General features: G+C 36.3%; 2 protein-coding genes across 2 annotated transcripts; one reads left to right on the top strand and one right to left on the bottom strand.

The window, feature by feature from the left end:
• Positions 1-3: 3 nt before the first annotated feature.
• LOC107742671 (butyrophilin-like protein 2) lies at positions 4-7221 on the bottom strand (the record flags this gene model as incomplete). Its single annotated transcript, XM_016555717.1, has 13 exons — positions 7145-7221; positions 6364-6702; positions 6200-6237; positions 4144-4171; positions 3471-3511; positions 3091-3118; positions 2783-2835; positions 1339-1363; positions 1083-1135; positions 961-988; positions 578-630; positions 413-428; positions 4-314 (listed from the first exon to the last, which is right to left on the bottom strand). Coding segments are annotated over exons 1-13 (1032 nt in total), but the record flags the coding sequence as incomplete, so codon positions are not given.
• A 1826-nt stretch (positions 7222-9047) lies between these two features.
• Positions 9048-14811, top strand: LOC107742672 (butyrophilin subfamily 1 member A1-like). Its single transcript, XM_016555718.1, has 3 exons — positions 9048-9955; positions 10379-10699; positions 14750-14811. The coding sequence occupies exons 1-3, from the start codon at positions 9937-9939 to the stop codon at positions 14767-14769; spliced, it is 360 nt and encodes a 119-aa protein (XP_016411204.1). The 5' UTR covers positions 9048-9936; the 3' UTR covers positions 14770-14811.
• The last annotated feature ends 133 nt before the right edge of the window (positions 14812-14944 follow it).

Here is a 14944-nt window from a genome sequence, read left to right as displayed (position 1 = left end):
CTTCTCTCTTCTGTCTTTACTGATGACCTGACAATGGTAATTTCCAATATCTGACGGCCTGAAGTTTTTCAGTCGTAAGGACACATTTCCTTTCCTAAGCTTGTGAGTGAACAGACTCGCTCTGTCCTTAAACAAACCCCCTTCTGTCACCTGCCTGTCCTTATACAGGCAAACACGGGCTCTATCATTAGACCAGATGATCTCCATGTCAACCGCACTGATTTCAGGAGACAGGTAACACGGAATGATCAAATCAGACCCCAAAGAAACCTCTGGTTCTTCTGATGTACTGGGAACAAAAAGCTGAAAGTTCTCTGTGAGGAAAAGAGAAAAAAAGATGGACTCACACTTGTACATACACCCTCAAAAAGTAAAGTTCTGTTGTGGAACAAGAAAGATTTTTTTAGCTTACTGTTCAAGACTTCCATCTTGGCATTCCAAATGAGGTGAAAGCAAATGCAAAACTTTTGTTATTTTATAATGTAATAGTAAAAAGTGTTTATTGAGTGATAAATCTTTTATTTATTTACTGTTCATTTATTAATGAATCACACAACGTATTCATGTGTGCACATACCCCATGCTGGCTCTTGTTTGGTTCATTGTGATATGAAGCTCGGCTCAAAAAATCTATAAAGCAGAAAAAAACTGAGCACACTTCTCAAATAAGATTCACACATCACACAGATTATGAGAGATGTGTGTAAAATGTGTAAATAAATTTTAAACTCCATGATCTTATGCATATATTGAGAGAGCAATGTAATAACCCTAACCTAATGGCAATAGAGATACACAGTAATCTGCTTTTAAAGTAGACATTATTACCCACATATTTTCTATCTATAAAGAAATTATTTGGCATCATACAACGCAATCTTTAAACATCATATCACAAAATTCTTTTTAAAGATTAATGCACATTCATATGATAAAGTCAATGATTTTAAGGCAACTTACCTTTGCTTTTGGTTCCCATGCTGTTATCCTAATTGAGATTTACAACAAACACAGTTTCATTTATTTTATTAGGTATTGTACATGTGTATATGTATGAATAGGTTATTAAAGTGCACACATACCCCAGTCTGCTTGTTTGGATGGCTTAGATCTGATTTGATGTACTGTGATAATTCTATAACAAAGAGAAAAACAAACAATAAAAAAAAATGAAAGGCAAGATCCACAAATTATATTTTCAAACTTTTATTGTGTTACATTAGTGATTTTTAACATAGGCCTTCAACTATTAATACAAATGATGATTTTAAATGTCAATTTTCTAAATGTGTAATGCAAATAGTCATTTATACAGAGGCAATGATTTCCAGAACTTACTGTCATCTGTTTCTCCCTTGTAATCCTAAATGAGATAAAAACATCTAAGATATGTTTTCTTTAGCCTGTTTGTCTAAACATAACACTCTCACACACTTGTTTACACTCAGTGCGAACAGTAATAGATACTACAGCACGCAGCAAAAAATAAAGAGAAGTTATATATGCTATTTGTAAGTCGAAACATGATCTGAAAATAGTCTTTGCCAAAAAGGCCACAAATAAATAAATAAAACGAAAGTACTGTGCCTACTTCTCTTACTATTCATGTAGAATATTCAAACTCACTATTCTATATAGTCCCTGAATGCTTCATTTTTGACCAAGTATTAAAACGGGTTAATTTTAAAGAATAGATTAAGGCTGAAATATGACCATATGTGATTCAGAACAGTTTACTGATCACATACTGATGAGGATCTAACATGCCTCTAGATTTCGGTTTCAGTTCAGATTCAGTCCGACATTATTAACGAGCACTGAGCTGATGTAGAGGACTAACTGGGGTATCACTTAAAGGGATAGTTCACCCAAAAATGAAAATTTGATGTTTATCTTCTTTATCTGTTTACACACCTCACGCACCGGATGCCGTGCGCGCGCTCAAGGCAGTTGGACATAGTGGTGGGTTAGAGGTAAAAAATTATATAAATACTGTTCGGTTTCTCGCACAAATTGCCATGCATTATACGACTGATAGACTGCAACGGTTGGATTTAAAAATCTTCGTTTGTGTTCTACTGAAGAAACAAAGTCACCTACATCTTGGATGCCCTGGGGGTAAGCAGATAAACATCAAATTTTCATTTTTGGGTGAACTATCCCTTTAAGGATAATATCAATGTGGTCAACGATAAGCTAGTTGTCTATTACTATCTAAACGGCAGCTCCACCTGTTGGACAGACTACAACTCTTCTTTCTCTCCTAATGCCGGTTTGATATACTTAAGGTATTACATACCTAATCTTCAAGCAAAGATGAATGCAAAATCATACTGAATAACAATCCACAAATCTGACTTCTGATGAAGCCTAGTATATCACACCATATTTGTTCGCTTTGGCCAGAGGAGAACTTTATAATTGTCAAATGTTGAACACTGTTATTGAACTGAATTGAATCAACATTGAACTGAATCAAGCTGAATAATGATTCTTTTCATTTGAGTTTCTTATTGCTGAATTGAACTTTTTTTTAATTGAACTTATTCTTATTAAAGTGAACTTATTGTTATTAAACTAAACTTAATCAACACTGTGCTGGCTGGAGCTGAATAATGGCACTATTGTCTTGTTAGTGCTGCTTTACAGCAGAATTTAAATTTGTCTCATATTTGTCTTAAAGTTGGCATCACTGATTCCATTTAATTCTGTGAGGCTGCTTTGAAACAGTCGCTGTTGTATAAAGTGCTATAAATAAAGGTGACTTGACATTCACACATACCTTATGCTGATCCGTCCCTGAAGCACTGTGATATGCAGAGTGGATTGATAGTTCTTTAATGCAGAAAAAAATTAACCTTTACAAATAAGATCCACACCTCGCATAGATTATGACAGGTGTATGACATAGCATAAAGTAGATTATGACAGAAATAGCAACATGTTTTCTCTGTGCCTAAAAAATTGTCATACTGCAAAACCACAACAGAATGGCTTATTATACATGTCTTTGCTCTTGAGCAATGAAGCATAAATGTTGGTGTTTAGAAAAATATTTCTCAATAGTAACTTAATTCTAAAACAACTTACGGTATATTGCCTCTTTAATCTTGTAATACTAATTGAGATGGGGAAAAAATGTGAAAGGATGTCATGACATAACACTGACACACAACATAGATTCACTTTATTGTGATTCTAAAGTGGTCAAAGGTAACTAAATTATTAGTTATTTTTGTGAAAAACCATTTTGATGAAAAAGCCTGGAATATTTTGCAATACTGTAAAATTGTGTTCCATTATATTTGTTTAGCATTGTAATCTAAAATTCAAGAAAATTAAACAATCTGCCTCAAGTTGATGCAAACGGATTGACATTACAAGTGTCAATCTAGTGATGACCTTTATTTAGACTGTAAAATAGATATTTGAAACCATAATGTGTTAATAATATTACTGTGCACACAAACCCCAAGCTGATTGTCTGAATCACCTTGATGCTCTGACAACACTAGAAAGCAGAAAAAAATTATATCTTCTTCTCAAATAAAATCTGATTCAGACATTCACACACACACACACACACACACACACACACACACACACACACATATACTGTATATATGAACTCACATAATGTTTTTTGAAAGAAGTCTTCAAAAATACAGTAAGTAACAAATACAGTAAAACCAGTAATGCTGCAAAATATTATTACAATTTAAAATAAATGTTCTACTTTATTCTATTAATCTATTTTACTTTTTTCAAATTCTATTTTAAAATGTAATTAATTCCTGTGATTGCAAAGATGATTTTTTTAGCAGCCATTACTCCAGTCTTCAGTGTCACATGATCCTTCAGAAATCATTCTAATATGCTGATTTGGTGCTCGAGAAACATTTCTTCTTATCGATATTTAAAAAAGAAAAAAAAAATCTATTCTTTGATGAATAGAAAGTTCAAAAGAACAACATTTATTTGGAATACAACTCTTTCATAACATAAATATCTTTACTGTCACTTTTGATCAATTTAACGCATCCTTTCTGAATAAAAGTACAGTAAAAATCTCACTGACACTTCTGTCTCTCTTCTGTTTGTGTTTATTTTATGAGAATGACAAAGAGTTTTAAGACAACTTACTGTTGCTTGTTTCTTCCGTTTGGTAATTCTAATTGGGAAAAAGAATTAATTTAAGTTTGTCTGGACAAACATAATATAACACAAGGATTTATTTACAGTGATTCTTCACAATGAAAGAGTCACAACACAACACCTACTTTGACATTTATGTATTTAGCAGACAATGTTTCTGTTGCAAGCCCAATTTTATAAAGAAAATGCTATTTCCACAACAATGGTCGATGTTTATGGGGTAAATTGACACTTTTTGATAGTTTTCCAAATATCTAGGTTATTTTATATGTATGCCTTATTTTTGTGTCATTAAATAAGTACGTTTGTTCATATTTTTCATTTATGACTTCTGAAACACGAACACCACAATCCAACAGTACATACATAAACAATTTTGATTAGGATCAGTTTTGCCAGTTTAGTCTTAGTTCCTCTGTGTCTTCAACCACATCATCTCAGTAAGCTTTACAGTTCCCAAAAAGCCTTGTTTTACATTTGCAAATTTTTCTTATGTTGAATTAATGTTGCTAGTATCCTGTTGTGGCTACTTGCAACTGTAGTGTATTGTCTCTCTCCTAGGTCTTAATTAATTATTAATGTACACAGGTGTATGCCTCCTTTGGCAGGTTTTGTACTTGTAATTTGATTGAGCCTTATTTCCTGTTTCAAGACCAGTGGTACTAGTTTCATGTCCTATGAATCTAGCTTTTCGCTCTTTATTATTTAACTACATTTTGTATGTACATGCCTCTATATTGACTTGTATATTGTATTATACTGTGCAATATCTTGTATGTTATTCTCAAAAAGAATGATAGGTGCTATCTTACCACTGTAAAGAAGTGCTGGTCTTCGAAAATAGCAGAAACTGCATACAAAATATACTGAACTGCAGGAACAACCTACTGTAACTGTATGCAATACAACAACAACATAAAATATTTAAAGTTTTTTAACCAATTAACAGCTAAACCAAATAATGAAAATAGTATTTGAAGAGAACTTACTGCCACTTCTAAGAAAAAAAAAATCTATTCTTTGATGAATAGAAAGTTCAAAAGAACAACATTTATTTGGAATACAACTCTTTCATAACATAAATATCTTTACTGTCACTTTTGATCAATTTAACGCATCCTTTCTGAATAAAAGTACAGTAAAAATCTCACTGACACTTCTGTCTCTCTTCTGTTTGTGTTTATTTTATGAGAATGACAAAGAGTTTTAAGACAACTTACTGTTGCTTGTTTCTTCCGTTTGGTAATTCTAATTGGGAAAAAGAATTAATTTAAGTTTGTCTGGACAAACATAATATAACACAAGGATTTATTTACAGTGATTCTTCACAATGAAAGAGTCACAACACAACACCTACTTTGACATTTATGTATTTAGCAGACAATGTTTCTGTTGCAAGCCCAATTTTATAAAGAAAATGCTATTTCCACAACAATGGTCGATGTTTATGGGGTAAATTGACACTTTTTGATAGTTTTCCAAATATCTAGGTTATTTTATATGTATGCCTTATTTTTGTGTCATTAAATAAGTACGTTTGTTCATATTTTTCATTTATGACTTCTGAAACACGAACACCACAATCCAACAGTACATACATAAACAATTTTGATTAGGATCAGTTTTGCCAGTTTAGTCTTAGTTCCTCTGTGTCTTCAACCACATCATCTCAGTAAGCTTTACAGTTCCCAAAAAGCCTTGTTTTACATTTGCAAATTTTTCTTATGTTGAATTAATGTTGCTAGTATCCTGTTGTGGCTACTTGCAACTGTAGTGTATTGTCTCTCTCCTAGGTCTTAATTAATTATTAATGTACACAGGTGTATGCCTCCTTTGGCAGGTTTTGTACTTGTAATTTGATTGAGCCTTATTTCCTGTTTCAAGACCAGTGGTACTAGTTTCATGTCCTATGAATCTAGCTTTTCGCTCTTTATTATTTAACTACATTTTGTATGTACATGCCTCTATATTGACTTGTATATTGTATTATACTGTGCAATATCTTGTATGTTATTCTCAAAAAGAATGATAGGTGCTATCTTACCACTGTAAAGAAGTGCTGGTCTTCGAAAATAGCAGAAACTGCATATGTCAACCAAGAAAAGTGTTAATTGGACTTAAGGCATGTTTACATTCAACCTAGTCTTAGTGAGTGTACATCATGCTGGTGCAACCGGTCCATCCTGAGTGCAGTTATGAATTGCTTACCTTCTTCTGCTACATTTACTGTTATCTGCTGTGTTTCATTTCTACTGGTGACCCGGCACATGTAAACTCCCAGATCTGACTCTCTGAAGTCTGCCACTCTTAAGGACACATTCCCTTTCTTCAGGTCATTAATGAACAGACTCGCTCTGCCCTCATAGTCAACACCCTGTGTCATCTCTCTGTTCTTATAGGCGCAAATACAAGACATCTCGCCAAACCAAGTAATCTCCATGTCAACAGCACTGAGTGCAGGAGACAAGTGACATGACACAGTGAGAGTAGATCCCGAATTAATCTTAACTCTTTCGCCTCTTTCAGGAATAACAAGCTGAAAGTCATCTGTGAGGGGAAAAGAGACACGGAGAGATTCAAATACCACCTGTGCTGTGATTTTGTTTAAAAGGCTTATTCAGTCTACAATTCAGTCTTTTAAGTACTTTTAATTATTTGTTGAGTTTTGTTGTTGAACTCTGGTTCCTCCATTTATAAAGGTAGTGGCCATCTCGAAAGTATAACAATGTTACTGCTAAAGTAGCAAACATTTCAAAATGTCAAATTCATGTAGTCAGACAACACATAAGGAGCTTACACATTAAAAGCTAAAAAGCCTAGTAATATAAAATACAGAAATATACGAATATTCAGACACCAAAATATACTGAACTGCAGGAACAACCTACTGTAACTGTATGCAATACATCAACAACATAAAATATTTAAAGTTTTTTAACCAATTAACAGCTAAACCAAATAATGAAAATAATATTTGAAGAGAACTTACTGCCACTTCTCGCTGCCATGCTTCTTCTCTAAAACAGGAACAAAACACATTCAGTGAGAGAGAAGAATGATTTCAGTCTCACACAAACCGCTGGCTTAAATACATTGAAAAAAACAAGCCAATAGGGATTTCGCCTAGGGCGTCAAATTGGCTAGAAACAGCCCTGCCTGTTTTCCACTACTCTATACACAGGACAAAGGAAGGAATATTAAAAAACACTTTTTTGATATCCCAAAATCAAATTGTTTTCAAAAACACTATTTCAGTCTATTTCATAGAGAATTTCAGTCTCTCTTCATAGTGAGATATGGGTGAAAACATGAAAACATTTCAGTCTTTATCTCTCTTCATATGAAAACATGTATGGAAATGAACAAGGATTTCCAAGTGGTTCTCAAAACAGTGTTATGTGTTATTTATGTTTACTTTAGATATGAGCTGTGTCGTTAGACTATACGATACTCAATTTAATGAAGAACCTACGTTTTAACCATTGACGAAGGGCGTTCTGTTGGTATGCAGGTGTAGGCTTACATACAGCCCTGCACGGTGTCTTCCTGGATGTGGGGCCCTTGGACAAGAGCAGAACTGATATACTGTATGGTTAATTCAGGCCTGATGAAAGCTCGAGCTGCTGTGACCTTATGGAATAGCGAAGTTTCTAAATTGTAGATTGCATAATTTAGAATCTTAGGAGAAGCAGTATGTCATTTGGGTATTGTTTGCTAACTGTAAAATGAATACTGACTATGAAGACAGTTTAGGCTACTCATTTGACGTACAGCTTTATGTATACTATATAGGGAAGTAAGAATATTTGGACAATCTCAGAAAACGTGTAATACAAAAAATGTTTGCAATTATCAATGTAATCCATCAACTGGGTAAATAAGGCGATAACTATTAGTTATTTTTTTTACCCTATTCACCTGCAGTGTCTCGCCTTAAAACATTTTGTTCTATTGGCTCGTGTCATCATCATTAATATGTAAGCAAGTGAAAGTGAAACCAAACTTGGCCTATGCCTTTGCCTTATACTGCATGCGTATTCTGGACAACAGTATGCAACATTTGTGCTTATCAGGATGAAAATGGTCACACATATTTAACCAGAAAAGGCTCATATTTGTGTGACGACAAGTTAAGGTAAGAATAAAGGCTAAAACCGAGGACACGACTATTTGGCATGGACGTGGAATAGCAAACGCTGTAGCGTTTCCCCCTCACTTTATTCGTCAAACTAATTTCCAAACGTGTTATTATTATTATTAAATTAGGCGTTTTGTCTTCGTTTCCTGTAAGCATAAATTTGTTCAGTTGCTTATTAGAGTTAGGACATGTGATTCTTTAAAAAATAAAAAGATTTTAAAAACGGCTTTAAAGCTGCACGAGGCATATGTCCATAGTTAAATTTCAACTGGGATTAAAGTATCTCACACTGTTGAATTGTTTATGATAGGCTGATAGAGCCAGTGTGAAACAAATTCTTATCGACCTTTCAATCTCAGATTTTCACGCAACACTAAGGAGTAAGCTTCGAACTAGATTAAACCGTGAATGTTTGTGTTCTAACACAACTGCACCAAACCGAACCTGTCAAGCAATCTGTATTGTTAAAAGCGCTATATAAATAAAGGTGACTTGACTTGACTTGACTGTTTAAACCGTGAAAACAGCACAGTTTTTCAGGACTAGGGATCTGTATCGTATCGAAAACAAAATAAGGGGTATCGCCCATCCCTATTCAGGACAGTATCGCCAGGCCTGTACCAAGTTCTTTGCCTGTAGTATCAGACCGGAAGTTAGGGTGGAGATTATAATCACGTGTTATTTTTTTAAAATTATAGCCTATTCTTTTGTATAATATTTGGACATTTTTATTCTTTAATACCGACATAATAACATGAATCAGGTCATATCAGTAAAATAAAACTATTCATAAACTACATTTAAAATTATTAATATAAATAAACTTGGAACTCTCTGGTTAGTCTGTTTTTCTGTAGTTAACATTCCCTTTAGTCTTTCAACATGCAAATACAGATGGATGCTCAGATGTTTACATTACATAGAGAATTATAGGCCTATGTATAATTGTTTATACACTGTACCTGTTGGTTCCTATACACACCTGCTGCATATGTTCATGTGATCAGTTCATATATGCTTTACTGGATTTTGTGATCAGAATTCATTAAATATCAGAAAAACAGAGGCTTTATTCAAGGATGTTTTGAAATAAGCTTTGCATACAGTAAGTAGTATTGAGTGGTAGGTTCGTGAACTGCAATAATTGATTTGCATTTTTATCATTTAGTCATTCGCGCTTGTGGTGACAATAGGGTATGCATTAATCATGAATGGAAGACAACCGAGTAGATTCAAGGAGCGAGAAATTTGCTTGTTACTACTGTAAGATCATCAGATACCTTTATGGAACATTTTCCTCAGATCTGAATTTATTCTGTACTACCGAATGTGTTCATTTTTTATTTTCTTTCATTTTGCTGGACTTATTTTGCAGTGTGTGGTGCGATCCACATATTTCACTTAACAGCTGAGAGGCAGTTTAACCTAGAAAATCTTATTGGACATCCGTGAAGAACAATACAGGTTAGAAACACAATATCCACTGTTCTACTGCTAAACTCATCTATATAGACTGTGTTTCTCTGTGTGTCTGACAACAGAATCTTGCTGTGGAAATAAGGTCAGTGTGTTGGCAGTGATGTGAGTGATTCTGTGGTGTCAGATTCTCAATTAATGTTTTTCTGCCCTTTTAGGAGAGGAAAATGGCAAAAGCAAACAAAAGTAAGTTCTAAAATAATTCTGTGGTATATTTGTTTTTTTTTTAATTTACAAACAATGTACAACAGTGGTACTTTAACTAGTTTAGGAGAGAAATTGACAAATGTCTTTTGTTTGCAAGAGCTACATAAAAAAAAAAACACTTATTGTAAATCTACTGTATCAAACATTTTTATTTCCAGTATAACAGCTAGATGCCACTCACTAAATTAAAAATGCAACATGAGGAACTCAAAGTATACCAGTTTTAAATGTCTATGGTTGAATGCTGTTTCACATAGGCCTACTATTTTTTTAAATAGTTATATAAAGTGTATACTGTGCGGTTTCAGTATCTCATATCAAACATATCCAAACATGAAGCATTTTAAACATAGCAAGTTTGAAATATTATGACTGTATACTTGTCCCTCTTTTCCCTGACAGATGATTTTAAACTTTCAACTGACAAAACTAGAGTTGAATGGGGCTCTGACATCATTGTGCCATGCCACCTGTCACCTGAAATCAGTGCTGTTGACATGGAGATCAAGTGGCTTAAAGAGACAGACTGTGTGTGTCTCTATAAGAACAGACAGATGTTTGAGGGGAGGGGCTACAAGGGCAGAGTGAGTTTGTTCACTGAGGAGCTGGACGGAGGAAATGTGTCCTTACAACTGCGAGACTTCAGACGGTCAGATGTAGGAGTTTATCTGTGTCAGGTCACCAGTACGGACAGAACAGAGGAGATAACAATAAGAGTAGTATGTGAGTATTTTATCATTTCATTCTGTACTGTATTATCTCAGCACACTCCTTTTTTAACAATCTGTGAAAACATCTCAATTCATAACTAAAATTATTAAATGTTTTGGACATTTTTCATTGTCATGTTAACTAATTTAGTTTAACTAATATTAATAAATGGAACCTTGTTGTAAAGTGTTACAGGGTGGCTTTTGGAACAGAGACACACTAAAAGGAGCACTAGTTGGAGCAGGAGCAGCAGGAGCAGGAGCAGCAGGAGCAACAGGAGCAGAAGCGGCAGGAGCAGCAGGAGCAGCAGCAGTAATAGGAGCAGCAGGAGCAGCAGCAGGAGCAGGAGCAACAGGAGCAGAAGTAGCAGGAGCAGCAGCAGTAATAGGAGCAGCAGTAGCAGGAGCAGCAGGAGCAGCAGCAGTAATAGTAGCAGCAGTAGCAGGAGCAGCAGGACAAGCAGTAGCAGGAGCAGCAGAAGCAGTAGCAGTAACAGCAGGAGCAGCAGCAGTGATAGGAGCAGCAGCAGTAATAGGAGCAGGAGCAGCAGCAGCAGGAGCAGGAGCATATTTCTTCAAACCAGAAATCTTGACAACTGATATGGTAATTGTACAAATTTAACCTGATTAGTTACTCTGTACTGTGTATCGACTGTTATCAGAGATTCTGTCTGTCCAAAACTAAGGAAAGACATTTCATAGACAACTCTCACGACAAAGCAAAATATTGTTCTGCTCATTGATCTAATTTACATGCTACTGTGCATCAAACAAAACTCCTTCATAAATACCTTCTAAAATTTGATGGCACCACACAAATTTAAATTATATAAATTATTTGGACTGTTTGATTATCACAAATTAGAAAAGCAGGAAACAACTGCTAAATCAAGATCTTGAGAAAACCTATTATGATGTTTTCACTATTGGATCAACGTTTGTGTGTTGCTTATCCCTGAAAAATTGGTTGCTGTGCCTCTGTTTGACTTTACACAACTGTAAACATCTTCGATATAAAGACAAATGTCTTTATTCATTTCTTTCTGTAAAGTAGTACAGAGAAACTTTAAAGCAAGATGAGCAAGATGGCGGCGCGCATGAGTGCAGCGGCTTTTGGCTCACCAGTATGGTGCTTGTGTTTCATGTATGTCTTTGTGTGTATGCTCATTCCTGGTGACTTCAACCAGGCTTGTTTAAAGACTGTCCTTCCAAAATGTTCACAACATGTAAAATGTGCCACCAGAGGAAGTAACACACTTGATCGTGTGTCAAGCATGAAAATTGGTTGCTGTGCCTCTGTTTGACTTTACACAACTGTAAACATCTTCGATATAAAGACAAATGTCTTTATTCATTTCTTTCTGTAAAGTAGTACAGAGAAACTTTAAAGCAAGATGAGCAAGATGGCGGTGCGCATGAGTGCAGCGGCTTTTGGCTCACCAGTATGGTGCTTGTGTTTCATGTATGTCTTTGTGTGTATGCTCATTCCTGGTGACTTTAGCCAGGCTTGTTTAAAGACTGTCCTTCCAAAATTTTCACAACATGTAAAATGTGCCACCAGAGGAAGTAACACACTTGATCGTGTGTCAAGCATGGCTATAGAGCTGTGCCTCTCCCGCATCTGGGTCTATCTGACCATGTCTCACTGTTCCTTGTCCCAGCCTATACTCCCCTCAGGAAACGGATGAATCCAACTACTAAAACCAATAAAACCTGGCCTGAGGGAGCACTATTCCAACTACAAGACTGTTTTGCTAGGACTAAATGGGACTTATTTAAACACCAGGATGTGGCAGAATATACACAAACTGTTCTGTTCTACATTGCCAGCTGTACTGACATTGTCACTGAGGAGAAGTGCATCCGGGTTTTTCCGAACCAGAAACCCTGGATGACGTCAGAAGTCTTAGAATGCTAAGCTGGCCTACAAGAGGAAGATAGAGGAACATTTTACTGGCAACAACACAAGGCGGGTGTGGCAGGGAGTGCAGCACATTACGAACTTCAAGGGCAGCGCCACCACTGGCTGTAACACCAGCGCATCACTGGCAGAGGAGCTAAACTGTTTCTTTGCGCGTTTTGAAATGAAGTCTCCACTCCAACATACATCTCCTCCTGTTTCAGGCACCCAGACACTGACTGTACAGGAATATGAGGTGAGACAGGTGTTCAGGTCAGTAAATCCAAGAAAGGCTGCAGGCCCTGATTGAGTGCTTGGAAAGGTACTCAAGGCCTGTGCCTACGAACTTGCTGCTGTCTTTACAGACATTTTTAATCTGTCCCTATCACAAGCCATCGTACCAGCCTGCCTTAAATCAGCCATTATCATTCCCGCCCCTAAGAAGCCTGCTGCAGACAGTTTAAATGACTACAGACCAATTGCACTTACATCTGTTGTTGCAAAGAGTCTAGAGAGACTGGTTCTGAGGCACATTAAAGCCAGCCTCCCTCCCACTTTGGACCCCTACCAATTTGCTTATAGGGCCAACAGGTCTACAGAGGATGCTATTGCTACAGCACTCCACAAAGCTCTGGAGCACCTGGAACACAGAGGTACATACGTCCGGATGCTCTTCATCGATTACAGTTCTGCGTTCAATAGCATCATACCGGACATTCTTATGAGGAAACTCCTTCACTTGGGCTTTTCTGCTCATCTTTGTACCTGGATTATGGACTTTCTCACTAACCGCCCTCAGTGTGTTAAGCTCGGTCTTCACCATTCCTCCACTCTCACTCTCAGCACCGGTTCACCACAGGGATGTGTGCTGAGCCCACTACTCTATTGCCTTTATACCTATGACTGCACCTCCACACACTCCTCCAATCACATTATAAAATTTGCTGATGACACCACAGTGATCGGACTCATTTCTGGAAGTGATGAATCTGCCTATCGTGACGAGGTCAGGAAATTGACGTTGTGGTGCTCTGAAAACAACCTGGTGCTAAACACAAGGAAAACTGAAGAACTCATCGTGGACTTCAGGAAGTGCAAAGCTGACCCCCTTCCCATCATTATAAATGGAGACTATGTGGAAAGAGTTTGCAGTTTTAAATTTCTGGGAATCTATTTATCTGACAGTCTCTCCTGGTCCACAAATACAACAGCGGCTGTTAAAAAGGCACAGCAGCATCTGCACTTCCTGCGAGTCCTAAAGAAAAACCGTCTGTGTCAAAAACTATGGTGGCATTCTACCGCTCTGCCATAGAGAGTGTTTTAACATACTGTCTTGCGGTGTGGTATGGTGGCTGTTCAGGAGCTGACAAAAAAGCTCTACAGAGGGTCATAAAGACTGCGCAGAATATCACTGGCTGCCCTCTCCCCTTACTACAGGACATTGCAAACACTCAGTACCCATCCAGAGCAAAAAACATTGTTAAGGACTCCTCTCACCCCGGTCATCATCTGTTTTCCCTCCTACCTTCGGGAAGACGATACAGGTCAATCAAAACACGCACGGCCAGATTTTCAAATAGTTTTTATCCAAGAGCCATTCAGTCCCTGAACTAAGGGATGCTTTGCACTATTTATTTATGTTAATTCTTGTGGACTGTGCAATAATTTCTGTACTTAGAACTGCACTTTATTGTCTTACCTGCATCATTCACGGTTTTTACATGGATTTTGCTTACGTTATTGTGGTCTATGTGTATGTGGTTATCATATTGCAGCACCTCTGTGTGTAGTCTCTGAAATTTCATTGCATGCCGATGCAATGACAATAAAAGCTTGAAATTGAAATTGAAAAAACAGAAAAATTTCCACACAAAAAAACTAATTCACAAAATATTCCCTCACAAGATGCTTGTCAAAAAAAAAATTAAAGAAAAAAAAAACTGTTATTGTTATGTTATTGTTGTTACACAATTTCACAAACTTGTGGGTAGGTTATGTGTGTTATATTGCAGAGGATATAACACATGGCTGCAATGTGGCATATCATGCTGGAAAAAACTGGTTTGATTGTTGGTCATTTTAACAGAAAATGTGTATTGTGTTTTCATGTCATGCACACCATCATATACAAACATATTTACACTGTTTTCTTCACTTCCACAGATACACAAAGCATGGAGTAAAGAAGAGAGAAGGAAAATGACAGAATCTTCTCTTTTGGCAGGTGCGTCTAACATCAGATAGAACAGAGATGGTGCATTGGAGTAGATTGTGAGCAGAATTTATAGCTAAAAATCTCCTCTAAAATTGAGCATTAAACATATCTAGCAATGCAGTAAACAATGTCAAATAATTTTT

Source organism: Sinocyclocheilus rhinocerous, unplaced genomic scaffold (genome assembly GCF_001515625.1).
Source record: "Sinocyclocheilus rhinocerous isolate Xijiao unplaced genomic scaffold, SAMN03320098_v1.1 scaffold10171, whole genome shotgun sequence".
Classification (NCBI taxonomy): Eukaryota; Metazoa; Chordata; class Actinopteri; order Cypriniformes; family Cyprinidae; genus Sinocyclocheilus; species Sinocyclocheilus rhinocerous.
Note: the sequence above shows the minus strand (reverse complement) of the source record. Positions and strands in the feature narration are given on the sequence as shown.